Source organism: Oncorhynchus masou, chromosome 5, assembly GCF_036934945.1.
Source record: "Oncorhynchus masou masou isolate Uvic2021 chromosome 5, UVic_Omas_1.1, whole genome shotgun sequence".
Lineage (NCBI taxonomy): Eukaryota > Metazoa > Chordata > Actinopteri > Salmoniformes > Salmonidae > Oncorhynchus > Oncorhynchus masou.
Genome location: NC_088216.1, coordinates 58,443,629 through 58,471,284, shown reverse-complemented (window position 1 = coordinate 58,471,284; position 27,656 = coordinate 58,443,629). Strand labels below are relative to the sequence as shown.

The 27,656-nt window shown below is 44.0% G+C and overlaps 1 protein-coding gene and 1 long non-coding RNA gene across 4 annotated transcripts; both read right to left on the bottom strand.

The window, feature by feature from the left end:
* Positions 1-1,502: 1,502 nt before the first annotated feature.
* si:dkey-197j19.5 (EF-hand calcium-binding domain-containing protein 12) lies at positions 1,503-23,972 on the bottom strand. 3 transcript variants are annotated; one of them, XM_064966230.1, is made up of 11 exons: positions 23,881-23,972; positions 23,250-23,616; positions 23,027-23,109; positions 22,492-22,599; positions 8,579-8,785; positions 8,235-8,487; positions 7,900-8,063; positions 7,359-7,572; positions 2,771-2,978; positions 2,507-2,635; positions 1,503-1,975 (listed from the first exon to the last, which is right to left on the bottom strand). In XM_064966230.1, the coding sequence occupies exons 4-11, from the start codon at positions 22,576-22,578 to the stop codon at positions 1,750-1,752; spliced, it is 1,488 nt and encodes a 495-aa protein (XP_064822302.1). In that variant the 5' UTR covers positions 22,579-22,599; positions 23,027-23,109; positions 23,250-23,616; positions 23,881-23,972; the 3' UTR covers positions 1,503-1,749. The 3 variants fall into 3 exon arrangements, with proteins under 3 accessions (XP_064822302.1, XP_064822300.1, XP_064822301.1); XM_064966228.1 differs by lacking the exons at positions 22,492-22,599; positions 23,027-23,109; positions 23,250-23,616; positions 23,881-23,972 and adding an exon at positions 15,062-15,672; XM_064966229.1 differs by lacking the exons at positions 22,492-22,599; positions 23,027-23,109; positions 23,250-23,616; positions 23,881-23,972 and adding an exon at positions 15,062-15,672 and having other exon boundaries at positions 8,693-8,785.
* Positions 23,973-24,497: 525 nt separating this feature from the next.
* On the bottom strand, positions 24,498-25,830 carry LOC135539955 (uncharacterized). The gene is made up of 4 exons (XR_010455691.1): positions 25,776-25,830; positions 25,497-25,590; positions 25,298-25,357; positions 24,498-24,563 (listed from the first exon to the last, which is right to left on the bottom strand). It is a non-coding gene; the product is annotated as an uncharacterized LOC135539955 (long non-coding RNA).
* Positions 25,831-27,656: the final 1,826 nt, after the last annotated feature.

The window sequence follows — 27,656 nt, the reverse complement described above, 5'->3', positions numbered from 1 at the left end:
TTGGAGTTTGCCAAAAGGCACCTAAAAAGACTCTCAGACCATGAGAAGCAAGATTCTCTGGTCTGACGAAACCAAGATTGAACTCTTTGGCCTGAATCCCAAGCGTCACGTTTGGAGGGAACCTGACACCATCCCTACGGTGAAGCAAGGTGGTGGCAGCATCATGCTGTGGGGATGTTTTTCAGTGGCAGGGATTGGGAGACTAGTCAGGATCGAGGGGAAGATGAACGGCGCAAAGTAGAGGGCTCAGGACCTCAGACTGGGGCGAAGGTTCACCTTCCAACAGGACAACCCTAAGGACACAACCAAGACAATGTAGGAGGGGCTTCGGGACAAGCCAGCCAGAGCCCGGACTTGAACCCGATTGAACAGCTCTGAAGAGACCGGAAAATAGCTGTGCAGAAACGCTCCCCACAACCAACCTGACAAAGCTTGAGAGGATCTGCAGAAAATGAGAGAAATTCCATAAATACAGGTGTGCCAAGCTCGTAGCGTCATACCTGAGAAGACTCGAGGCTGTAATCTCTGCTGAAGGTGCTTCAACAAAGTACTGAGTAAAATGTCTGAAAACATATGTAAATTTTATACTTCAGTTTTTTTTATGCATTTCTAAAAATGACTAAACCTGTTTTTGCTTTATCAATATGGGATATTGTGTGTAGATTGAGGGGAAAAAATGATTAATCCATTTTAGAATAAGGCTGTAACGTAACAAAATGTGGAAAAAGTCAAGGGGTCTGAATACTTTCTGAATAACATGCTATTCTAGGTGACATGCTATTCTTCCTCTTCAAGTTGACAAATACTGATTGTATAAGTCGCATATCTGTATTTTCTCAGAACATTCATATATAGTAAGCCATATTGATTCCAGATATGCTTCTCTTGGCTGAGGTCCATATAAGGATCTTGATATGCTGAAAATCAGGATGATATGATGCAATTCTGAGTTTTCAGACAAACATGAAATCCATATTTTTCTTTCATGCCCCAATCATTCTTGGATTCCCTCCAGATATCATACATGATATGGCCGGATATTGACTTACACCGCAGAAAATGTCATTCTTGTTGCTAGACTACTTTTGTGTGGGGGTTTAACATTATCATTTTTATATTAAATGATTATTAAATTATAGCCAGTCTGAAAGAATTAAATTGATTTATTGTTTGTCAAATTATTGAGCATGTCGTCAACTCAAATAGATAGAGAAAATAATAAAATATGCAAGTCCACATCTATCTATATGAAAATATTTTCTCTATATGATGATAAATACTGTCAGTAGGCTTACATAGTATATTTTCTCTGCACATACAATGCATATGCTCTTGACTGAGGTCCATATCAAGATCTTGATACGTTAAATAAGGACAATTTCTGATGCTTATAAGTTGACGACATGCTCAATAATTTGACAAACAATGAATCCATATCATTCTTTCAGACTCTAGCTATAATTTGCACGACAATGTGACTGTATGCCATAAAGCAGTATGTGGGTTTTCTTCGGGACAGTCTTGAGATCATCATTAAAACTACTCACCTAAAAGGATACTGCTCTGACTGGACATTCACTTTATATTATAGTCTTTATTAGCTTCAAAGACAAAATAATCTCAATTAAAAATAGCCTTGTGAAAAGAGGAGACCATTGGATAAGAATATAACCATAATCTAACAGCAAAAAGTCTTTGAACTCCCACATGAAAGTACAATATTGTATATGGAGCATGGAGTAAAGCGCTCTACAGGGTGTAGGCCTTGTGTCCATCTATGTCTCCAGAGGTGAAGTAGCCCCTGTCGTTGACAGGCCAGCTGCCGGGGCTTGGGGCGGGAGAGCGGATGATGTGCTCAAAGAGGACACCCTCAGGAGACAAGCCCACTCTGGGCAGGTAGAGTCTCAAATGGTTGTCCTGACCAGTCCAGAACGCGTTAGGGTCGGCTCTACGGCTGGACGGCTCCCTCATGTTGCTGCTCCAAACAAACAGAACATACACACTATATAATGCATAATGTGACTTGATAATGTGACTAATGTGACAATGTGACTTCCAGGCCTGATGTGGCCTGTAAACCTGGAGAGTCCTAACACCACTGTGTTAGGGTATAACTAAGCCCTCCAAAAATGCCTTATGATATATGGAATATATTGTCAAAAATAATTTACTTTTAAAGGCTAATAAGGCTGGTGGAACCGTTCAGAGAGTTCTAGGAAGAACCCTCCAAAGACAAAAGGGTTCTCAGTAAAACCCTTCATAGACGATTCTAGGAAGAACCTTTAGATGATAAAATGGTTTTTGGTAGAACCATATACAAGGGGTTCTTTGAAGAAACCTACATAGAGGCTTCTAGATAGAACCCTCTGTAAAGGGTTCTACCCAGCACAAAAAAGGGTTACCCTGTGGGGACAAACCGAAGAACGCTGTATGGTTCTACTTAGCACCTTTTTTTCTAAGAGTGTGGCTGCTTGCTATAATAACACTTATGTCACTTCCTCCTCACCTAGTCATGTGGGTGTACTCCTCCCTGGTCAGCCAGCACTCTGTCTTGTGTCTGACCTCAGCTCGACCTGTGGACAGGGTCATCATCTTGGGTACCCGACGTACAGACCTATGGGAGGGATACAAAGGCCTGGGGGAGAAGGCAGAAAATACCACAGGGAATGTCAGAGCTGTAGACTTCTCCCTCATTGTTCTCTGCTTGATTTGACTGTCACTGTGTGGTCAATTTGATCATCTATCTGCGGTTGATGACATAAATACTCACGTATCCTTGCAGACTTTGTGTAGAGCGGCCTCTTCCTCCAGGCCATGCTCCTCTTCCTCCTTCTCCTCGCCCCCACGTGGGGTACTGCTGCTGTAACCGATCCAGGTCCTCAGACGGCCCCCACACCCCGGCATGGGATTGGTTCCTGCCTGCCTCAGCAAGACACTCTCTGGACCCTTTAGGACATGGTCCCCTGGATGCAGCAGAACTGAGGAGGAGCAGGACACACACCGACAATCAAGGTGCTTTAAAGTGCTATTAAATCAGTAATGAACGGTACTTGTCACATAAGGTCACGTGATTAGAATAGAAAAGGTGTCAACATCATTTGGAATTGTTTTTGTATGTAAAGTCAAAGGGATATATGTTTGTGCTTTACCTAATGCCTGCCTCAAGGTATTTGGGGTGCTGTGGGTGCTGCAGCACCCCCTGATAAATATAAATCATTTTGCCAAAATTAGGCAATACATTTTTTTATTTCCCCAAAAATTATATTACTCCTGCCTGAACAGACATAAATTAAGTAATTCCAAATACTACACCAGAGAGCATCATTTATCTACAGAGGATCAATAGCTTCTAAAAAAAATAGCTGTGGATTAAGTTATCACAAACACTTAGTTGGGAAGGCCGAAATTAGGGCAGCATGCGCGGCAAATATAGAACAGCTTGTTGCATTGTGGCCATAGATACAGGATAATCCATAGAAGGATTTTGGAACCTCTAATCCTGGCACTTTGACTGTTAAACTCATGGCTACACTAGCATTGGCTGCCAGTCCTGACTTGAATGGGAACTGCCATCTATGGGTTATATCTCTATGGTTGCGGCTGTCAGTTTAAAAAGAGAAGACTAATCTGTCTGTAGAAGCAAAAGAAAAATCTCAACAACTTGAGCAATTCTGAGTGAACTGCACTGATTTTCAAAGTAGCTTATCTTCAAATATTTTTTTATTTTTTTTTAACCTTTATTTAACTAGGCAAGTCAGTTAAGAACAAATTCTTATTTTCAATGACGGCCTAGGAACAGTGGGTTAACTGCCTGTTCAGGGGCAGGACGACAGATTTGTACCTTGTCAGCTCGGGGATTTGAACTTGCAACCTTCCGGTTACTAGTCCAACACTAACCACTAGGCTACCCTGCCGCACGAGCACATCACCGGTGAGTACCCTATGCTTCATCTTCATCATTGGGTGAGTCAGTGTCACTGGAAAATGTATTTTGTAGCCTACTGTAGCCTATACACTGAGTATACCAAACATTAGGAACACCTTCCTAATATTGAGTTGCCCTCAGAACAGCCTCAATTTGTGAGGGTATTGACTCTAGGTGTCAAAAGCGTTCCACAGGGATGCTGGCCTGTGTTGACTCCAATGCTTCCCGCAGATGTGTCAAGTTTGCTGAATGTCCTGTCGGGTGATGGACCAATCTTGAGGAAGCTGGTGTGAGGAGCTATAGGAGGATGGGCTCAATGTAATGGCTGGAATGGAATCAATGGAATTTTATCAAACAAATCAAACATATGGAAACCACGTTTGACTCTGGTCCATTCATTCCATTCAGCCATTACAATGAGCCTGTCCTCCTATATCTCCTTCCCACCAGCTTCTGCTTGATACACACGGAAACTGTTGAACGTGAAAAACTAAGCAATGTTGCAGTTCTTGACACAAACCGGTGCGCCTGGCACCAACTACCATACCCGGTTCAAAGGCACTTAAATCTTTTGTCTTGCCAATTCACCTTCTGAATGGCACATATACACAATCCATGTCTCAATTGTCTCAAGGCTTAAAAATCCCTCTTTAACCTGTCTCCCCTTTATCTACACTAATTGAAGTGGATTTAACAAGTGACATCAATAAGGGATTCTAGCTTTCACCCGATCAGTCTGTCATGGAGAGCAGGTGTTCGTAATGTTTTGTACACTCAGTGTATGCTATATATATATCAGGGTTTTTGTTTGGCTCTGGACAAGTGACTGGGAAGATTTTTATTTATCATCTGACATTTGAGAAATGTACTGGTCATCCATATGCATTGGGTGCGTAACCCATTAGTGAGTCCACCCACGCAGCCAACACCATCAATAAACCAGGGATATTGGCCAAATGAGCCACATTTACATTCCTTAAAAACAGCCTATAACAAATTACAAAAACACTAATCCTTGTGTTTCCATGTGTAGCATATGCAAAACTTTATACCCCATTGTTATATTGTTTTTACATTCCGAAAACAAATAATTGTCCACCTCACGGTTCAGCTGTCAAGAGATTTGAGCAATAAATGCATCAGGGCATTGCATGCATAGGCCTGTATTGCTAATTTCCCCCCAACTTTGGACACCCCCTAACTTCGGACACTCTAGCGGTTGGAGGACTAAATCACCTCGAGCTCAACATTTAAATGGACTGCTATGCTTAGGTGTCTACTGTATGATATTCATATTTACAAAATCAATATAAAGGAAGAGAACCCAGCTTAGGCCTAGCCCCAGAGAGAGATATGCCAGCTGCATGCTACGACACCAACATGCATTTCTTTATCCTTGTCAGATGGGCTACTACCAAGAAAGGCTAGTGCCTAACTTACCCAACAAATGACAGCAATAGACTAATTATAAGTATTTAACAAAAGGCCTACTTATACAGTACCTATCTTAAAATAAATACTGAGCACATAATTAAAAAGACAGATCAAACTTAATTTAGCCAACCTAAATTTCTCTACAGAATGAAACAAAACAGGTTTTATTTAAAGAAACTGGTTTAGATTCAGTTGAAGTCAGACATTTACATACACTTAGGTTGGAGTCATTAAAACTTGTTTTTTGACCACTCCACAAATTTCTTGTGAATTACAAGTACATGACACAAGTAATTTTTCCAACAATTGTTTACAGACAGATTATTTCATTTAGAATTCACTGTATCACAATTCCAGTGGGTCAGAAGTTTACATACACTAAGTTGACTGTACCTTTAAACAGCTTGGAAAATTATGTCATGGCTTAAGAAGCTTCTGATAGGCTAATTGGCATCATTTGAGTCAATTGGAGGTGTACCTGTGGATGTATTTCAAGGCCTACCTTCAAACTCTTTGCCTCTTTGCTTGCCATCATGGGAAAATCAAAAGAAACAAACAAGTTTGGTTCATCCTTGGGAGCAATTTCCAAATGCCTGAAGGTACCCCCTTAATCTGTACAAACAATAGTAAGCGAGTATAAACACCATGGGACCACGCAGCCGTCATACTGCTCAGGAAGGAGATGTGTTCTGTCTCCTAGAGATGAACGTACTTTGGTGCGAAAAGTGCAAATCAATCCCAGAACAACAGCAAAGGACCTTGTGAAGATGCTGGAGGAAACCGGTACAAAGTTATCTATATCCACAGTAAAACGAGTCCTATATCGACATAACCTCAGCAAGGAAGAAGCCCACTGCTCCAAAACCGGCATAAAAAAGCCAGACTACGGTTTGCAACTGCACACGGGGACAAATATCATACTTTTTGGAGAAATGTCCACTGGTCTGATGAAACAAACTGTTTAGCCATAATGACCACCGTTATGTTTGTAGGAAAAAGGGGGAGGCTTGCAAGCCAAAGAACACCATCCCAACCGTGCAGCACGGGGGGTGGCAGCATCATGTTGTGGGGGAGGGACTGGTGCACTTCACAAAATAGATGGCAACATGAGGTAGGAAAATGATGTGGATATATTGAAGCAACATCTCAAGACATCAGTCAGGAAGTTAAAGCTTGGTCGCAAATAGGTCTTCCAAATGGACAATGACGCAAAGGACAACAAAGTCAAGATATTGGAGTGGCCACCACAAAGCCCTGACCTCAATTCTATAGAAAATTTGTGGGCAGAACTGAAAAAGCGTGTGCGAGCAAGGAGGCCTACAAACCTGACTCAGTTACACCAGCTCTGTCAGAGGGAATGGGCAAAATTCACCCAACTTATTGTGGGAAACTTGTGGAAGGCATCCCGAAACGTTTGACCCAAGTTAAAGAATTTAAAGGCCATGCTACCAAATACTAATTGAGAGTATATAAGCTTCTGACCCACTGGGAATGTGATGAAAGAAATAAAAGCGGAAATAAACAATTCTCTTATTCTTAAGAGAATTGAGAGCGGAAATAAACTTATTCTGACATTTCACATTCTTAAAATAAAGTGGTGATCCTAATTGACCTAAGACAGGGAATTTTTAATATAATTAAATGTCAGGAATTGTGAAACACTGAGTTTAAATGTATTTGGCTAAGGTGTAAACTTCCGACTTCAATAAAAATAAAATAATGAAACAAAGTATTATTTTGGCCATTTGGTGCTATGTCTATCATGTAAATGATGTAGAATTGCATGGTCCATTTGTTTTCTATACCCTGCTAAAAAATGTTAACCCAAGTGTGTAAATCCTAAAAACATGTCTGCTCAACTGTATGCCACCATGCAAATGTGATTAGTGTCCACCCCCATCCAGCACACCCAACTAAACCTCCTGTGGCTATATGCTTGGGTGTCTAGTGTACTGTGTTTGTCATATTTGCTGTATGTGTGTTTTTCTATGGGTCTCACCTCTCTCCAGTGTGGCCTGGTTGACTGTGACCCCCTGTGTGTGACACTGGTCCAGTGAGTCCAGGTACTCCCCCAGACACTGTCTCCTGAACTTGTCCAATGCTCGGGCCGTGTCTCCTCCCAGAGAGGAGGGGTGGGAGTGGGCGTCCTGGGTGGTGTTCCCTGTACACACTGTCCTCATGATGGCCAGCACCTCCTCATCCTGCTTGCCCTCCTACAGACCAGGTTAGAGTCAGAGAGTGAGAAACATAGCCAATGGCCATAATGCCTTTATTTATTTAATTTAACTAGGCAAGTCGGTTAAGAACAAATTCTTTTTTTTCAATGACAGCCTAGGAACAGTGGGTTAACTGCCTTGTTCAGAGGCAGAACGACAGATTTGTACCTTGTCAGCTCAGGGATTTGAACTTGCAGTTACTTCCGGTTACTACTCCAACGCTCTAACCACTAGGCTACGCTGCCGCTCCAACTGTAGTGACAGTTGTCTCTGGACAGGAGGTGTCCTGCCTGTAGGATTTGATTGTGTTGTTCCTGCCCTCACCTTGTTCCTGTTGCGGTGGTGCTGCTGGATAAGGGCCTGCTCCTGCTGCTCCTCTAGAGACACGGGAGTCTGCAGGCACAGCTCAGGACTGGGGAGGGGCAGGAGCTGGGCACCATGCCTCCCCGACCCACGCTTAAGACCACGGCTCCACACTGGCCTCCGTGCTGAGAGGAGAAGAGGGGATAGGAGGGAGGAGAGGGGAGAGGAGACAAGGCACTGGGAGGTCTTTCTAGCACTGCATTTGTATCCATTTAATCACATCATACAACTTAACAATGCTACACAATGCTGATTGGGTGATGAGCTGAGAGGATCATGTCTCCATCTTTACTAACCTGGGATGCTCAGAGACCGCTGCTCCCTGCACCTCACTCTCTCTATTTCCCTGTTGCATCCTTTCTCCAGCTCTAGCTCTCCTCTCTCTGTCAGGCCCCTGCGGCCCCTGCTGGTACTCTCCTCCTTCTCACTCTCTAGGCTCCAGGCCTTGATGCCCTCCTCCAAGTCCTTCACTGTCACTGTGTCCCCTTCAATGCCGCTAAGAGTGGACACCAGGTCATCCAGATGCTCTGGCACCACAGGGAGGCCCTCCTGATGGAGATGCATCAATATCAATAAACACACACATAGGCCTACACTCACACGGATTGCCATGTCATTATATTATTTATAGGATCACTACCTTCTCAAACACAGCTCGGAGGTCATTCCGACTTATGCGTCCCGTGCCATGTTTGTCAAGCCTCTTGGCCAGTTCAGAGGGTCGGAGCTTGTGAGTGCGGAGGTACCTCCTTACCTCCTTTACCTCGTGCAGTTGGGACCGCGCTGTGCGTGTGCGAAGCACATTAGCCCGCCGAGAAGGACGGGTCGGGCTGGTACGTGTTCTGGTCTGGAGAAGGGACAGAGAAAGGTGATTAAGACAAGTAACATAATGGGGTCTAGGAGCCATGTATGTATCGCTCATTGATGATTTCCCAGTGAACATATAGTTCAGTACACCGAACACCGCCATATACAGCGTGCCTCACTGAATTCCCTGAATTCCTATCGGACCTTGTAGTCATAGCAGATAATATTCTAATCTTTGGTGACTTTAATATTCACATGGAAAAGTCCACAGACCCACTCCAAAGGGCTTTCGGAGCCATCATCGACTCAGTGGGTTTTGTCCAACATGTCTCTGGACCCACTCACCGTCACAGTCATACACTGGACCTAGTTTTGTCCCATGGAATAAATGTTGTGGATCTTAATGTTTTTCCTCATAATCCTGGACTATCGGACCACCATTTTATTATGTTTGCAATTGCAACAAATAATCTGCTCAGACCCCAACCAAGGAACATCAAAAGTCGTGCTATAAATTCGCAGACAAGATTCCTTGATGTCCTTCCAGATTCCTTCTGTCTACCCAATGACACCAGAGGACCTTGCACAATACCCTAGATGCAGTTGCACCCCTAAAAACATTTCTCATAAGAAACTAGCTCCCTGGTACACAGAAAATACCCGAGCTCTGAAGCAAGCTTCCAGAAAATTGGAACGGAAATGGCGCCACACCAAACTGGAAGTCTTCCGTCTAGCTTGGAAAGACAGTACCGTGCAGTAACGAAGAGCCCTTACTGCTGCTCGATCATCCTATTTTTCTAACTTAATTGAGGAAAATAAGAACAATCCGAAATTCCTTTTTGATACTGTCGCAAAGCTAACTAAAAAGCAGCATTCCCCAAGAGAGGATGACTTTCACTTTAAGCAGTGATAAATTCATGAACTTCTTTGAGGAAAAAATTATGATTATTAGAAAGCAAATTACAGACTCCTCTTTAAATCGGCGTATTCCTTCAAAGCTCAGTTGTCCTGAGTCTGCACAACTCTGCCTGGACCTAGGATCAAGAGAGACGCTCAAGTGTTTTAGTACTATATCTCTTGACACAATGATGAAAATAATTATGGCCTCTAAACCTTCAAGCTGCATACTGGACCCTATTCCAATTAAACTACTGAAAGAGCTGCTTCCTGTGCTTGGTCCTCCTATGTTGAACATAATAAACGGCTCTCTATCCACCGGATGTGTACCAAACTCACTAAAAGTGGCAGTAATAAAGCCTCTCTTGAAAAAGCCAAACCTTGACCCAGAAAATATAAAAAACTATCGGCCTATATCGAATCTTCCATTCCTCTCAAAAATCTTAGAAAATGCTGTTGCGCAGCAACTCACTGCCTTCCTGAAGACAAACAATGTATACGAAATGCTTCAGTCTGGTTTTAGACCCCATCATAGCACTGAGACGGCACTTGTGAAGGTGGTAAATGACATTTAAATGGCATCGGACCGAGGCTCTGCATCTGTCCTCGTGCTCCTAGACCTTAGTGCTGCTTTTGATACCATCGATCACCACATTCTTTTGGAGAGATTGGAAACCCAAATTGGTCTACACGGACAAGTTCTGGCCTGGTTTAGATCTTATCTGTCGGAAATATATCAGTTTGTCTCTGTGAATGGTTTGTCCTCTGACAAATCAACTGTACATTTCGGTGTTGCTCAAGGTTCCGTTTTAGGACCACTATTGTTTTCACTATATATTTTACCTCTTGGGGATGTTATTCGAAAACATAATGTTAACTTTCACTGCTATGCGGATGACACACAGCTGTACATTTCAATGAAACATGGTGAAGCCCCAAAATTGCCCTTGCTAGAAGCATGTGTTTCAGACATAAGGAAGTGGATGGCTGCAAACTTTCTACTTTTAAACTCGGACAAAACAGAGATGCTTGTTCTAGATCCCAAGAAACAAAGAGATCTTCTGTTGAATCTGACAATTAATCTTAATGGTTGTACAGTCGTCTCAAATAAAACTGTGAAGGACCTCGGAGTTACTTTGGACCCTGATCTCTCTTTTGAAGAACATATCAAGACGATTTCAAGGACAACTTTTTTCCATCTACGTAACATTGCAAAAATCAGAAACTTTCTGTCCAAAAATGATGCAGAAAAATTAATCCATGCTTTTGTCACTTCTAGGTTAGACTACTGCAATGCTCTACATTCCAGCTACCCAGATAAAAAACTAAATAAACTTCAGTTAGTGCTAAATACAGCTGCTAGAATCCTGACTAGAACCAAAAAATTTGATCATATTACTCCAGTGCTAGCCTCCCTACACTGGCTTCCTGTCAAAGCAAGGGCTGATTTCAAGGTTTTACTGCTAACCTACAAAGCATTACATGGGCTTGCTCCTACCTATCTCTCTGATTTGGTCCTGTCGTACATACCTACACGTACGCTACGGTCACAAGACGCAGGCCTCCTAATTGTCCCTAGAATTTCTAAGCAAACAGCTGGAGGCAGGGCTTTCTCCTATAGAGCTCCATTTTTATGGAACGGTCTGCCTACCCATGTCAGAGACGCAAACTCGGTCTCAACCTTTAAGTCTTTACTGAAGACTCATCTCTTCAGTGGGTCATATGATTGAGTGCAGTCTGGCCCAGGAGTGGGAAGGTGAACGGAAAGGCTCTGGAGCAACGAACCACCCTTGCTGTCTCTGCCTGGCCGGTTCCCCTCTTTCCACTGGGATTCTCTGCCTCTAACCCTATTACAGGGGCTGAGTCACCTGAGTGGGTTGATTCACTGATGTGGTCATCCTGTCTGGGTTGGCACCCCCCCTTGGGTTGTGCCATGGCGGAGATCTTTGCGGGCTATACTCAGCTTGGTCTCAGGATGGTAAGTTGGTGGTTGAAGATATCTCTCTAGTGGTGTGGGGGCTGTGCTTTGGCAAAGTGGGTGGGGTTATATCCTTCCTGTTTGGCCCTGTCCTGGGGTGTCCTCGGGTGGGGCCACAGTGTCTCCTGACCCCTCCTGTCTCAGCCTCCAGTATTTATGCTGCAGTAGTTTATGTGTCGGGGGGCTGGGGTCAGTTTGTTATATCTGGAGTACTTCTCCTGTCCAATTCGGTGTCCTGTGTGAATCTAAGTGTGCGTTCTCTAATTCTCTTCTTCTCTCTCTCGGAGGACCTGAGCCCTAGGACCATGCCCCAGGACTACTTGACATGATGACTCCTTGCTGTCCCCAGTCCACCTGGCCGTGCTGCTGCTCCAGTTTCAACTGTTCTACCTTATTATTATTCGACCATGCTGGTCATTTATGAACATTTGAACATCTTGGCCATGTTCTGTTATAATCTCCACCCGGCACAGCCGGAAGAGGACAGGCCACCCCACATAGCCTGGTTCCTCTCTAGGTTTCTTCCTAGGTTTTGGCCTTTCTAGGGAGTTTTTCCTAACCACCGTGCTTCTACACCTGCATTGCTTGCTGTTTGGGGTTTTAGGCTGGGTTTCTGTACAGCACTTTGAGATATCAGCTGATGTATGAAGGGCTATATAAATAAATTTGATTTGAGTACAGTAGAATACAGCATAGTAGATTAGAGTGATGTACAGTAGAGGACAGCAGAGCACAGTAAAGTACAGTGCAAAGAACTATATTGTACTGAACTGTATTCTACTCTACCATAGTGAACTAAACTCTGATATGCTCTACTGTACTGTATGGTGCTATACAAACTTGTAAATAAAATCACATTTTATTTGTCACATACTCCAAATACAACCTTAACGTGAAATGCTTACTTACAAGCCCTTAACCAACAATGCAGCTCAAGAAATAGTGAATAAAGTATTTACTAAAGTCAAAAATAAAATAAAAAGTAACACAATAAATTAACAATATATACAAGGGGTACCATTACCGAGTCAATGTGCGGGGGTACAGGTTAGTCATGGTAATTTGTACATGTACTGTAGGTAGGGGTAAAGTGACTATGCATAGATAATAAACAGCGAGCGAGTAGCAGTGTAAAAACAAAGGAGGGGGGTGGTTGTCAATGTAGATTGTCCGAGTGGCCACTTGATTAATTGTTTAGCAGTCTTATGGCTTGGCAGTAGAAGATGTTAAGGAGCCTTTTGGACCTAGACTTGACCGTGCGGTAGCAGAGAGAACAGTCTATGACTTGGGTGACTGGAGTCTATGACAATTTTTTGGGCCTTCCTCTGACATCGCCTAATATATACAGTAGGTCCTGGATGGAAGGAAGCTTGGCCCCAGTGGTGCGCCTTACGGTCGGATGCCCAGCAGTTGCCATACCAGGCGGTGATTGAACAGGTCAGGATGCTCTCGATGGTGCAGCTGTACAACTCTTTGAGGATCTGGGGACCCATGCCAAATCTTTTCTCCTGGGGGGAAAAAGGTGTTGTCGTGCCCTCTTTACGACTGTCTTGGTGTGTTTGAACCATGATAGTTTGTTAGTGATGTGGACATCAAGGGACTAGAAACTCTCAACCCGCTCCACTACAGCCCCGTCAATGTTAATGGTGGCCTGTTCGGCCCTCCTTTTCCTGTAGTCCAGATCAGCTCCTTTGTCTTGCTCACGTTGAAGGAGAGGTTGTTGTTCTGGCATCACACTGCCAGGTCTCTGACCTCCTCCCTATATGCTGTCTCATCGTTGTTGGTGATCCGGCCTACCGCTGTTGTGTCGTCAGCAAACTTAATGATGGTGTTGGAGTCATGCTTGGCCATGTAGTCGTGGGTGAACAGGGAGTACAGGAGGGGACTAAGCACGCACCGCTGAGGGGCCCCAGTGTTGAGGATCAGCATGGTAAATGTGTTGTTGCCTACCCTTACCACCTGGGGTGGCCCGTCAGGAAGTCCAGGATCCAGTTGCAGAGGGAGGTGTTAGGTCCCAGGATCCTTAGCTTCGTGATGTGCTTTGTGGGCACTATGATGATGAACGCTGAGCTGTAGTCAATGAACAGCATTCTCACATAGGTGTTGCTTTTGTCCATGTGGGGAAAAGTCAATGTGGAGTGCGATTGAGATTGCGTCATCTGTGGATCTGTTGGGCCGGTATGTGAATTGGAGTGGGTCTAGGGTTTCCGGGATGATGTGAGTCATGACCAGCCTTTTAAAGCACTTCATGACTACCGACGTGAGTGCTACGGGGCAGTAGTTATTTAGCCAGGTTACCTTCGCTTTCTTGGGCACAGGGACTATGCTGGTCTGCTTGAAACACGTAGGTATTACAGACTCGGTCAGGGAGAGGTTGAACACAAAGGCTTCTGTCCTGCTGATGCACGGAAAACCCAATCAGCTCTATATTATCCATATAGTCGTTCAGCCACGACTCGGCGAAACATAAAATACTACAGTTTTTAATGTCCCGTTGGTAGGATAATCTCGAACGGATATCATCAAGTTTATTTTCCAGTGATTGCCAATAGAACAGATGGTAGAGGCGGGTTACCCACTCGCCAATGAATTCTCACAAGGCACCCCAGTATTTCCATCTTTTCTTCACGCAAATGACAGGGGTTTGGGCCTGGTCTCGGGGAACCAAAACATCTTCTGCATCGGACTCATTAAAAAAAAAAAAAAAACACTGTCTAGTTCGAGGTGAGTAATCGTTGTTCTGATATCCAGAAGCTATTTCCGGTCATAAGAGATGGGAGCAGCAACATTTTATTTATTTATTTTAATATATATAATAATTTACAAATATTGCAAAAAAACTAACCAACTGTGCTATTTGTTAGGAGCGGTTAAAACGGAAGCCATCCCTTCCGGCGCCATTATACATCATTAAACTTAACTCCATTAACACGTAGATGTCTATGATTGGTTCAGATTTGGTTCGGTCAGAAAAAAATAAATGTGGTCTTGTTTGGGTGCCGATGTCATAATAATACCCTGCATGCTTTGCAAGTCTTTATTTTTTACATTAAGGTCTTTTAGCAGATGCTCTTAGAGTACTTAACGCCAGTGCATTCAATTAAGGCAGATAAACAACCACATGTCACAGTCTTAGCAAGACTGTAAAAGAGTTATTGTGGTTTGTGTTCTGTTGTTTTTTGTTGGTCTGAAAACTTGCCACTTCTAATGCTTTTTGAAAAACAGATAATAGGTGGAATAATAAATATTCCATAATGCAATCTTCAGTTGGCTCCAATTATAATAAAACATTGTGATAATGCCATAGAAACAACAACAAAAAATAACATTTAAAAAAAGGTCTATTCAACTTTAATTTAGAACCAAAAATGAACCTGATTTCAACGCATGGAAATGTCTACAATACATTTTTTTCAACATAATTTTGCTCGCTGGGGTTACCTTAAGAGCCTCAGGGGGTGTCAAAGTAAAACCCAGGACAGGTGAGGGAGTTCTCTGCTTCTTTTTCTCTCTTTCCACAACCAACATCTCCAGCTCGGTCACCGTCGGCTTGCTGTTAACCCACTTCGACAAGTCTCCGAGACTATCGAACTGTCGACGAAATGACCTCCTTTGGTTAACCCAGTCTTGGTACTTCGCGTCATTAACTTCCAAAGGCATCACTGTCATTGGAGCACCACTGACTCTGTCCCCGGTTCCCGACACCATGGCCGCCACTGACCCATATCGGCATTTTGTCAGCACTTGGCTTTCAGGCTTCGGCGTGCAAACGGGCCGTTTGGGCATCGGTGGCGCGATGAAAACCCTGTCCCGTGTTTTAGCGGGACCGAACACTCTGCTTGCCATTTTGTAGAAATATGTCTGCAATAAATCTCTCTTTTTAATTCGCGCCAGTTGTTCCTCTATCTCCAAATCATCCATTTTTTGGGGTGCTGCGATTATAGACCTAGTCAAATGAAACAGTTTTGGATTTATATTGTATATAATGTATTCCTATTGTAAATTGAGAGGTAGCGACACCAGTTCTGTTTTCAGCATTCGACCTGTCATGGCTGTCTACTCTTGGGGAGTAGCGCTGGTTCTTAATCCACTCGTGCGTGTTTACGCATGGTAACCATGGAACCTTTTGTTGCTTTTGCAGGGGCCACTCCATGCTGTAGATGCGGTAAAGATTTCAGTTGAACTCGACCAACAATCGAATTGCCATGGAAACGCGCGGTGGTCAAAGTAATGTGCTCCGAGGTTTTTGGAGTCGACCCCGAATCTGACTCCTGTTGTTGGAATCAAAATGAGTCGACTCCTGTGGTTGGAGTCGAAGACTCCGAAAACAGGCTGAAATTGATGCGCACACATGTACACACCACCTCATCATTGCAGAGTCCTACTAGACTACATGTGGGTTCAAGAGGACTGGCATGAGCATTATGCTGCCTATTTGGTCATCAACTAGAAGGTGATGAGTTGGGACTAGAATATTTCAGTGATATTTCTGCTGTATGCAGCCTTGACGATCACATGGGATGATGCGGGGTGGCTGGCTGTTGATGTCCTAGGTCAGGGCTCTCCAACCTTGTTCCTGGAGAGCTACCTTCCTATACATTTTCACTCCAACCCGAGTTGTAACTAACCAGCTAATTATTTACATTTCATTTACATTTAAGTCATTTGGCAGACGCTCTTATCCAGAGCGACTTACAAATTGGTGAATTCACCTTATGACATCCAGTGGAACAGCCACTTTACAATAGTGCATCTAAATCATTTAAGGGGGGGGTGAGAAGGATTACTTTATCCTATCCTAGGTATTCCTTAAAGAGGTGGGGTTTCAGGTGTCTCCGGAAGGTGGTGATTGACTCCGCTGTCCTGGCGTCGTGAGGGAGTTTGTTCCACCATTGGGGGGCCAGAGCAGCGAACAGTTTTGACTGGGCTGAGCGGGAACTGTACTTCCTCAGTGGTAGGGAGGCGAGCAGGCCAGAGGTGGATGAACGCAGTGCCCTTGTTTGGGTGTAGGGCCTGATCAGAGCCTGGAGGTACTGCGGTGCCGTTCCCCTCACAGCTCCGTAGGCAAGCACCATGGTCTTGTAGCGGATGCGAAACTGGAAGCCAGTGGAGAGAGCGGAGGAGCGGGGTGACGTGAGAGAACTTGGGAAGGTTGAACACCAGACGGGCTGCGGCGTTCTGGATGAGTTGTAGGGGTTTAATGGCACAGGCAGGGAGCCCAGCCAACAGCGAGTTGCAGTAATCCAGACGGGAGATGACAAGTGCCTGGATTAGGACCTGCGCCGCTTCCTGTGTGAGGCAGGGTCGTACTCTGCGGATGTTGTAGAGCATGAACCTACAGGAACGGGCCACCGCCTTGATGTTAGTTGAGAACGACAGGGTGTTGTCCAGGATCACGCCAAGGTTCTTAGCGCTCTGGGAGGAGGACACAATGGAGTTGTCAACCGTGATGGCGAGATCATGGAACGGGCAGTCCTTCCCCGGGAGGAAGAGCAGCTCCGTCTTGCCGAGGTTCAGCTTGAGGTGGTGATCCGTCATCCACACTGATATGTCTGCCAGACATGCAGAGATGCGATTCACCACCTGGTCATCAGAAGGGGGAAAGGAGAAGATTAATTGTGTGTCGTCTGCATAGCAATGATAGGAGAGACCATGTGAGGTTATGACAGAGCCAAGTGACTTGGTGTATAGCGAGAATAGGAGAGGGCCTAGAACAGAGCCCTGGGGGACACCAGTGGTGAGAGCGCGTGGCGAGGAGACAGATTCTCGCCACGCCACCTGGTAGGAGCGACCTGTCAGGTAGGACGCAATCCAAGCGTGGGCCGCACCGGAGATGCCCAACTCGGAGAGGGTGGAGAGGAGGATCTGATGGTTCACAGTATCGAAGGCAGCCGATAGGTCTAGAAGGATGAGAGCAGAGGAGAGAGAGTTAGCTTTAGCAGTGCGGAGCGCCTCCGTGATACAGAGAAGAGCAGTCTCAGTTGAATGACTAGTCTTGAAACCTGACTGATTTGGATCAAGAAGGTCATTCTGAGAGAGATAGCGGGAGAGCTGGCCAAGGACGGCACGTTCAAGAGTTTTGGAGAGAAAAGAAAGAAGGGATACTGGTCTGTAGTTGTTGACATCGGAGGGATCGAGTGTAGGTTTTTTCAGAAGGGGTGCAACTCTCGCTCTCTTGAAGACGGAAGGGACGTAGCCAGCGGTCAGGGATGAGTTGATGAGCGAGGTGAGGTAAGGGAGAAGGTCTCCGGAAATGGTCTGGAGAAGAGGGGAGGGGATAGGGTCAAGCGGGCAGGTTGTTGGGCGGCCGGCCGTCACAAGAAGCGAGATTTCATCTGGAGAGAGAGGGGAGAAAGAGGTCAGAGCACAGGGTAGGGCAGTGTGAGCAGAACCAGCGGTGTCGTTTGACTTAGCAAACGAGGATTATTGAATCAAGTGCGCTAGATTAAAGTTGATGTGAACCCACAGGATGGTAGTTCTCCAATAACAGGGTTGGAATGCTCTGTCCTAGGCAATAGATCGCAAAGCAGGGCATCCCCGCTAAACCTCATGAAAATGCAAAGTTCACTTTCTCATCCATAAATGCATCTCAAGTGCAAATATGGTTCAGCAGCTCAAAGCAGCCGGATGGGGTGCATTGTTATTAGGAACGTCGTCAACCATGGATCGCTAAAATAATGATTATGATCACACTAGACCAATTTAAATATTATGAGAACGTCTATACATTTGGCAGTCAAGCACGAGTTATCAGTATAGCCTAATGACGTTGAAATATCTTCATGCCTACAATAAAACCCTCCAGTCTTCTGTCGTAAAAGTAAATTATATTTTAAAACGTTTAGGAATTACAAGGGGCAGTTTGGAAAAAATTGAATTGAATTGTCCTCTGGAATAACGCACATGCTTGGATAATAATGACAAACCCAACATCTCTAGCAATACCCGTCCGAATAGTGCTATACCATGGTAAAGGATAGGTTTATCAGCATAGTGCCCCGTGGTTCAATAAATAAGCTATAGGCACAATATTTTTTATTGCACATTTAGGGCTAATTAAACTGATGCATGATGTTTAATTTCAATTAACTGGCACAATGAAGAATAGCTTAGCCATACACATTGATATCCTAATATATACTTTAATATACTTTGTGAATTAACAAGGCATTGCTCTTAAAATGACAGATTTGACAAATATCCACTTTGTTAGATCAAATTTGTTCAATGTGTGCCAAAGATGGCGCTGAAGAACATGGCTGACTTTTTACATTCTCCCAAACAATTGTGCTATTTTTTTTATTTTTTTTGCATTTTTAAAGTCAAACACAGATTGCCCACTTGACACATCAAAGTATCCCAAGAAACATTCCTGAATAAAGCCCTGATCATCCACATACCTGATGATAACTGACAACTGCAAGCAGACTGGTGGCACCCAGAGCAGTGGGGTTATTTTTACCACCTGGGGCCTGGAGTTTTTGCTTATATGTTAACCTAACTAGGAAAACTCTGGACCCTATAAGGTATGACAGTGATTAACCAGTTGTAAAAATGTTTGATATGCGCTATGATGGGACCAGTTTTCCTGTATCATGTCAAGCGAAAAGGCACTGAGTTTGAAGGTAGGCCTCCATTTGACTCAAATGATGTCAATTAGCCTATCAGAAGCTTCTAAAGCCATGACATCATTTTCTGGAATTTTCCAAGCTGTTTAAAGGCACAGTCAATTTAGTGTATGTAAACTTCTGACTCACTGGAATTGTGATACAGTGAATTATTAGTGGAATAATCTGTCTGTAAACAATTTTTTGGAAAAATGACTTGTGTCATGCACAAAGTAGATGTCCTAACCGACTTGCCAAAACTATAGTTTGTTAAAAAATACATTTGTGGAGTGGTTGAAAAATTAGTTTTAATCACTCCAACCTAAATGAATGTAAACGTCTGACTTCAACTGTATATGCTCCCTGCTTTTGTTTTGTCATTTAGCTGAACGATCAATGTTCTACTTGTCACTGTACCCACCTTACCCAACGTTCGACCAAGGCGCAGACTTTCCAGAAAGCAGGCAAGGCCAGCAATACAGGCAGCTTGATGAAATGCTCCCTGTTAACCAGCTATACATTTGATACCAGTTGGTATTGAACACCCTCAACTTTTCATCCTTCTTCATGAAACTGATCTCAGGCAGAGGTTGACTCTCGCTTTTAATTCATACCTTTTCCGTGTACCCCAGAGAATGAAAAGGGTTCTTCAACAAAAAGTCCACAACATTTTCGGCAGGGTTGGCTATTCTACCATCCTGGCGGAGAAAACTGCACACTCCGCCTGGTAGCTAGCTAGCAAGGCACATTTAAATCAATTGCACTAACTGGACTCAAAAATAATGTTCTAAAACCAAGAAAACATTTCATAATATACCTTCTCCGTCTCCTAGAATTTGAAAAAAATAATTTGAATAATGCTCAACTATCACTTTTCACTCTTAATCTCTATCCAACAATGTCACCAAGTTTCTCAACATATACAACCCCCATAATACTCTGTGGCAAAATCCCAATACAACTCACTGGGTTCATTCTCTGATCCTAATTAAATGATTGGATGGACATGTCAGTTCATACTGCAAAAGGGTTGATTGGTTGGAGGACATCCCCTGGAAGTGGTCATATTTACCATGTACTGTATGTCTATGGAAGGGGCTGAGGCCTACAAGCCTCTATGGTTTTGTATTGATGTCAACGTAGCCAGAGTGGGACGGAAGCTCCTCCAGCTACACCATGGTGCTAGCCCAGACAATGCAGTTGAAGTTACTGTAGACCTTCATTGCAAAACAGTGTATTTTAATCATTTATTTGGTGACATATGAATATATTTAATATAGTTTTATCTAAAAATGATAAAAACAGTGAAAAATTAAAAAAGTTATTTTCATAAACTTTTCCTCTGAGGAGCCTCCACTGGAACACACCCTTAAAAACATAAACATTCCGTTCTCAGCATCAACAAAACTATCTCTATCCTCCACCTTATTATGTGTGTTCAGGTATGTTGGCCGCACCCACTAATTGGCCACACCCACTAATTGGCCACACCTGATCTTAAAGAGCACTTGTTTCCTTTAAAATGGGGTCTGTTTGAACAGACTACAACAAACAGCTTTGTATGAGTTAAAAAAAAACGAATCTCATTGACATTGTCCCACAATAAATACATTAATTTCCATGTGTCCTATCTGTGTTTGAAGTTCAAAATAGTTAAGCCAAATTAAGTTGGAAGTGTAATTAACAGTCTTATTGGAACATGTCCTCAGAATGTTATTTATTTACCTTCAAGGAAAACTTTCAGGGAACCATAGTAAAACGTTCTCAGAACCTCCCTGCAACCTAAAAAAAACTATGTTCCCAGAAGAGGCTAAATTTTCACTTCCATTGTCAGAACTTTAAAAAAACCATTCAGTTTTAACGGTCAGGAAAGGTATGGCTTCGTTCCCAAAACCAATGGGAAACCAAAAATGTATTTTTTTATTTCACCTTTATTTAACCAGGTAAGCTAGTTGAGAGGTAAGCTAGTTGAGAACAAGTTCTCATTTACAACTGCGACCTGGCCAAGATAAAGCAAAGCAGTGCGACACAAACAACACAGAGTTACACATGGAATAAACAAGCGTACAGTCAATAGCGCAATAGAAAAAAAGAAAGTCTATATACAGTGTGTGCAAATGGCATGAGGCGGTAGGCAATAAATAGACCATAGTAGCGAAGGAATTGCAATTTAGCAGATTAACACTGGAGTGATAAATGAGCAGATGATGATGTGCAAGTAGAGATACTGGTGTGTAAAAGAGCTGAAAAGTAAATAAAAACAATATGGGGATGAGGTAGGTAGATTGGGTGGGCTATTTACAGATGGACAATGTACAGCTGCAGCGATCGGTCAGCTGCTCAGATAGCTGATGTTTAAAGTTAGTGAGGGAAATATAAGTCTCCAGCTTCAGCGATTTTTGCAATTTGTTCCAGTCACTGGCAGCAGAGAACTGGAAGGAAAGGCGGCCAAAAGAGGTGTTTGGGGGTGACCAGTGAAATATGCGTGCTACGGGTGGGTGTTGTTATCATGACCAGTGAGCTGAGAAAGGCGGAGCTTTACCTAGCATAGACTTATAAATGACCTGGAGCCAGTGGGTCTGGCGACGAATATGTAGCGAGGGCCAGCCGACTAGAGGATACAGGTCTCAGTGGTGGGTGGTATAAGGGGCTTTGGTAACAAAATGGATGGTACTGTGATAGACTGCATCCAGTTTGCTGAGTAGAGTATTGAAAGCTATTTTGTAGATGACATCGCCGAAGTGGAGGATTAGTAGGATAAGTCAGTTTTACTAGGGTCAGTTTGGCGGTGTGAGTGAAGGAGGCTTTGTTGTGAAATAGAAAGCCGATTCTAGATTTGATTTTGGATTGGAGATATTTAATATGAGTTTGGAAGGAGAGTTTACAGTCAAGCCAGACACCGAGGTATGTTCCCACAACTTCCAAGGAACCAAATGTGCTAGCTGGGTTATTAATAGGTTCTGTGGCATGTAGCCAAGTGGTTAGAGCGTTGGACTAGTAACCGAAAGGTTGCAAGATCGAATCCCCGAACTGACAAGGTAAAAATCTGTCATTCTGCCCCTGAACAAGGCAGTTAACCCACTGTTCCTAGGCCATCATTGAAACTAAGAATATGTTCTAAACTGACTTGCCTAGTTAATTAAAGGTAAATAAAATATTACATGCACCCTTTTAACTTATCCTGCTGTAATATTTCTAAGAACAGTATCTAACAATCTCAAAGACAGCTTCCCTGTCTACGTTCCACCATCGCCCCTCTCTCACCGCTTTAGAGACATCCCAGTTGAGCATCAGACTGGCTCTCTTCGCTGCCTCCTCTGTCCCATCCAGTAGACCAAACCCTCCGTTCATCACCTTACTCCTGGAGAGAGACTTGAGACAGAAAACATAGTCTGACTGAGTGGAGGAGGGGACATGACTGGGACTCTAAACTATAGTTACGTGCTCACATTATATGAACAAACACATTTCAAGGTTGTCTATGAGCAAGATTGGTTATCTGATGCACAATGTCTCATAATTATCTCATAGGCTTTTGTGTGCTATCCCTCTTTCTTCCATTTCTCTTTCCCATCCCCTGTTTGAAGGGTCAGACTCAGGTCTTACCAGCCGACCCCTCCACCATTGTGCAGGGACACTCATGTAGACCCCCATATCTATCAGGGGTCAAGACAGGCACTCTTGGACATACCTGAGTTCACCCAAAGTCAATGGTTTCTAGCCATCTACACTAACATAGTGGCTAATATAATGATGACAAAATAATGTCTGTCCAAGTGATAAGTGTGCTGAAGTGTACCTGCACAGAAGGCAGAGCCGTTATACACGTTGGAGGTATCTTTGAAGGGACTGTTTCACTGACGTCATGGTGACCACAGGAGACTGGACAGAAAAAAAGTCATCATCATTCCTACAGGTTTACCTACCCACTGGAGACTCCAACCGAAGCATATATTCTCATAATATAACTCGTATAAGCACCCATAATATGGAGATATTGGTAAGGCTGATTGGGCTCTTACCAAAACTCTCCCATCAGCAATAGCTTGATTGATGGCCAAGGCAATACACACACGGCCTTTATGGTCTGAGTAGAGGATTCTGGCTCAGTCACGTTGGCACTGATCTCCTCCAGGACAGTGGTGGCGATGTCATCAGTCACAGGGGTCACCGGAGGTGCAAATCCAGTGCAACGGTTCGAGAAGGGATGGGTCAAGGGTTATGGCCACGAGTTTAATCTGATCAGAATAAAAAACTGGGCCCTAGTCATCAGGAGCTATATCTGTCTTGAGCTATCCCCTCTCCCTATCACTTACCCCATGATGTTTTGGACGTAGGACGAGTAGTGAAACTCAGTCACTCCACCTCCATCCTTCTCTACCTCCGCTCCTGAAGAAAAGGAGAGGAACACCAACCTAGAGGTTATCAAACTGGAGAGGACTCTGCTGATATCACTCGACATGCTGTGATCAGCCTACTCTTCAGCATGTGTATGTGGATCTAGAAATTGCTCCTTGGCATTAACCACAGATCTTGGATTACCCTACCCTCAATCCTAACCTTAACCATTAGGAGGGTGAAATAATGTCTGACCCTGTGTCAATGACTTATATCTACTCAGTTTGGTGGTGATGGTTGAACTGTAGGACTCACCTTCTCTCTGGGTCTCCAGGAGGAAGGTGTCGCCATAGTCCCAGATGAACATCCCTGCCTCAGACAGCTTATTGATGGCAGCTACCTGTCTACAGAGGCTGGTGGAGAGGAGGGGGAGACCAACGTTTAGAGAGAAACCCCCTCAACCTTAACCGCAACCAGACCAGGGATCTCCAACTCATTCATGGTCTTTTTTGTTCTTCATATCCATGTAGACTTAGCCCCACACCAGTGTGTCGCCAGTGTTTTATGTAAATGTAAACTCTGGTGTAATTGTATTTCCATTAGGAGTGTAACACTAAATAAATTCAAATATTATATATATATATATATATATATATTATATATATATCCCATTTAGCAGACGCTTTTGTCCAAAGCGACTTACAAGTCGGCTGGGGCCACTACTTTTTACATATGGGTGGCCCTAGCGGGAATCGAACCCACGACGCTTGGCGTTGCAAGCGCCATGCTCTACCGACTGAGCCACACAGGACCCCCTGTGAAAAATAATTGTGTAGACTAGCAGTGACATGATTACTTACGGCCCCTTCCCAATAATGACCCCCACACAAGCCAGCGATGACAGCAGTCTTGGCCTGTGCCCCGCTCATGCCCCCCCGGCTCTGACGTCACCAAAACCCGGCCCCTAAGTTCATCAGACCTGCATTCAGCACTGTCAGCTACAGAGGTAGGGAGAGAGAGAGAGAGGGGGTGGAAGGGAGAAGAAAGAAAAACAGGTCAATTGTTTAATTCAGGATTTTGGCAATGAAGCCCATTAAATTACTTCTCCAGAGTCAGATCAACTCATGGATACCATTTTTATGTCCCTGCAAGGAAGTTAGATGTAGTTTTGTGAGCCAATACTGATTAGTATTAGCACAATGGCTGGAAGTCCATGGTGTCTACTAGCATGCTAGCAGTCACCACAGACTTACAGTCATTCCGCTAACGCTAGTTATCAATTGCGCTAACGGCAGTTAGCAACTTCCTTCAAACTGCACGCAGAGACAAAAATATTATATCCGCAAGTTCATCTACCTGTGAGGAAGTAGAAAAAGGGCTCCATTGCCAAAATCCCAGTCTCCCTTTAATTAAGACAATTTCAATGTGAGTTTACAAAGGGGCTAATGCCCTCTACTGTTGACTGTTAGGACTAATCATGGTGCCATGGACTATTCCAAATCAAAATGGGAAAACCTAGATGGTAACGGAAAAACAGCATCTAATTGAAATGCTGTAGAGTAGGGAGGATAGACGGAGGGAGGGATGTGTGGTTACCATGCCATTGGTGACAATGATACTGTATATAGCAATGAATGTGTTTCCACACAGTGCAAGTCAAATTAGACGCACATTATTGCACACAGATATCTACATACTGTAATACCATCATACTCACGTGCTCTGTCCTTACCTGGGCCCAGTTACAGAAAACCTGTCCATTCCCCACATAGGTAACCAGCTCCTGGGGAAACTGGAGAGCAGAGCAGGGGAAGATGATAAAGCAACAATAGACAGAGTGATTTAGGAGGATTAATACATTGTTTTAGTTAAATCAGAAATGAGAAGTGAACTGTTGTATACCATGTACAGTATGTGAGAGTGGTGGTTACCTGGGCAACAGCAGGGTCCAGGTTATTCATGATGATGAGCATGATGGAGGCAGCTTGGTGTGTATGACAGGGATACTGATCTATAGGGTAGGCCCTGAGGACACACGCACGCACGCACGCACGCACGCACGCACACACGCACACACACACACACACACACACACACACACACACACACACACACACACACACACACAGATCAAGGGGTAGGACCTTATCATGGAATCGAGAGAGAGATTACTACAGATGGGGAGTGGTGTTTTAGATATTAATAAGTACCTAATGTGTATTAGGAGGCAGAAGTAGTACATGTAGATGTGTCCATACAGCCTGAGCTCCCGGGCAAACTCAGAAGCGCAGGTCACTCCTCAGGGCCAGCTAGAGAGGAGGACGAAAGGAGGGGGTGAGACAGGAGGTCAGAATGTGGCGTAATTGTTTTGAAATAACTCAAGGACATTGACCCTCTTTTTCTTTTGCATCATCTCTTCTGCTAACTTTCTGGTCCTTTGTGTTTTGCTCCCCCTCTCTAGCCATGCAAGCACTCACTCCTATCTCTCTTAATCGTTGACAGTGTCCTTTTCTCCCAGTTCTGGCAAATGGTAGTGAAGCTGATGGAAGGTTCTGAGGGGGTGAACCAACACTGTCTCCTACCCTAAAGCCAAACAAATGCCATTGTGCTGAGCATTACATAATGTGAACCGTGCGTCAACACATCATTGACTCTCAATAAATAGATTGGATCAAATGAATCACATGCACTGTGTGTTATTATGTTCAGTGTCCCCAATTTTCTCCAACAATATTTGGAATCAACCCACAAGCTGTGGTGCGTCTGTAATCTTCACTCATCCTTTTTCAATTTAAAGATTCACTCTCACTGAGGGATACAAGGATGGGCATGATTTGACACCTAAACTGACAATTCTCTGGATGAGAAAAAAAAGATTATGAAGTTTATGACACTGGCCTCAATAAGATAATTACTTGGCTATAAATGGGATATGCCTCTAGTTGAGTTACTCCTAAAATACCACATTAAAAGCATTAAGGTTCCACTCAAAGATAAACCGATAAGTCTTGGAAAAATCTACAGGTGAGTAGATCACCCTGAGTAGATCACCCTGAGTGTGACGTCTATGCTCGTTGACATGGGTCTGCATTCCATAGATGTGACAGTATGTCTGTGTACTCACCCTCTCCTCCTCTGGAGTGAGGTTGGGTGTCCTGACAGGTACGTGTGGCTCATTGGGGTCCCAACCCTGGTTGAGTGTCATTGGGTCCAGGGGCAGGCCCCTACACAGCTCCTTCAGGTTCAACATCCTGTCTACTGTGGGGGACTTAAGCAGGATCAGAGGAGAGACAAACCCATAGAGACACACAATGTCAGGATCACAGTGAAAATGGGCATGCAGCTCTGCAGCTCACTGCTGTCCACTCTTTATCAGAGTAAAGGTGACATAGATTGTCAATGTTACGTAGATGGAAAAAAGCTGTCCTTGAAACAGTCTTAATATGTTCAGAAACTTTCTGTCCAAAAATGATGTAGAATAATTAATCCATGCTTTTGTCACTTCTAGGTTAGACTACTGCAATGCTCTACTTTCCAGCTACCCGGATAAAGCACTAAATAACCTTCAGTTAGTGCTAAATACGGCTGCTAGAATCCTGACGAGAACCAAAAAATTGGATCATATTACTCCAGTGCTAGCCTCCCTACACTGGCTTCCTGTCAAGGCAAGGGCTGATATCAAGGTTTTACTGCTAACCTACAAAGCATTACATGGGCTTGCTCCTACCTATCTCTCTGATTTGGTCCTGCTGTACATATCTACACGTACGCTACGGTCACAAGACGCAGGCCTCCTAATTGTCCCTAGAATTTCTAAGCAAACAGCTGAAGGCAGGGCTTTCTCCTATAGAGCTCCATTTTTATGGAATGGTCTGCCTACCCATGTGAGAGACGCAAACTCGGTCTCAACCTTTAAGTCTTTACTGAAGACTCATCTCTTCAGTGGGTCATATGATTGAGTGTAGTCTGGCCCAGGAGTGTGAAGGTGAACGGAAAGGCTCTGGAGCAACGAACCGCCCTTGCTGTCTCTGCCTGGCCGGTTCCCTTCTTTCCACTGGGATTCTCTGCCTCTAACCCTATTACAGGGGCTG

Bases quoted from the DNA above. Each gene is read 5' to 3' on its own strand.
- si:dkey-197j19.5 (XM_064966228.1), bottom strand. From the start codon at position 15,541: ATGGATGATTTGGAGATAGAGGAACAACTGGCGCGAATTAAAAAGAGA. The intron at 8,786-15,061 runs GTAACCCCAGCG...TCCCTTCTCCAG, and splicing joins CACCCCCTGAGGCTCTTAAG to ACCAGAACACGTACCAGCCC. The intron at 7,573-7,899 runs GTGAGGGCAGGA...CCTGGTCTGTAG, and splicing joins ACCACCGCAACAGGAACAAG to GAGGGCAAGCAGGATGAGGA.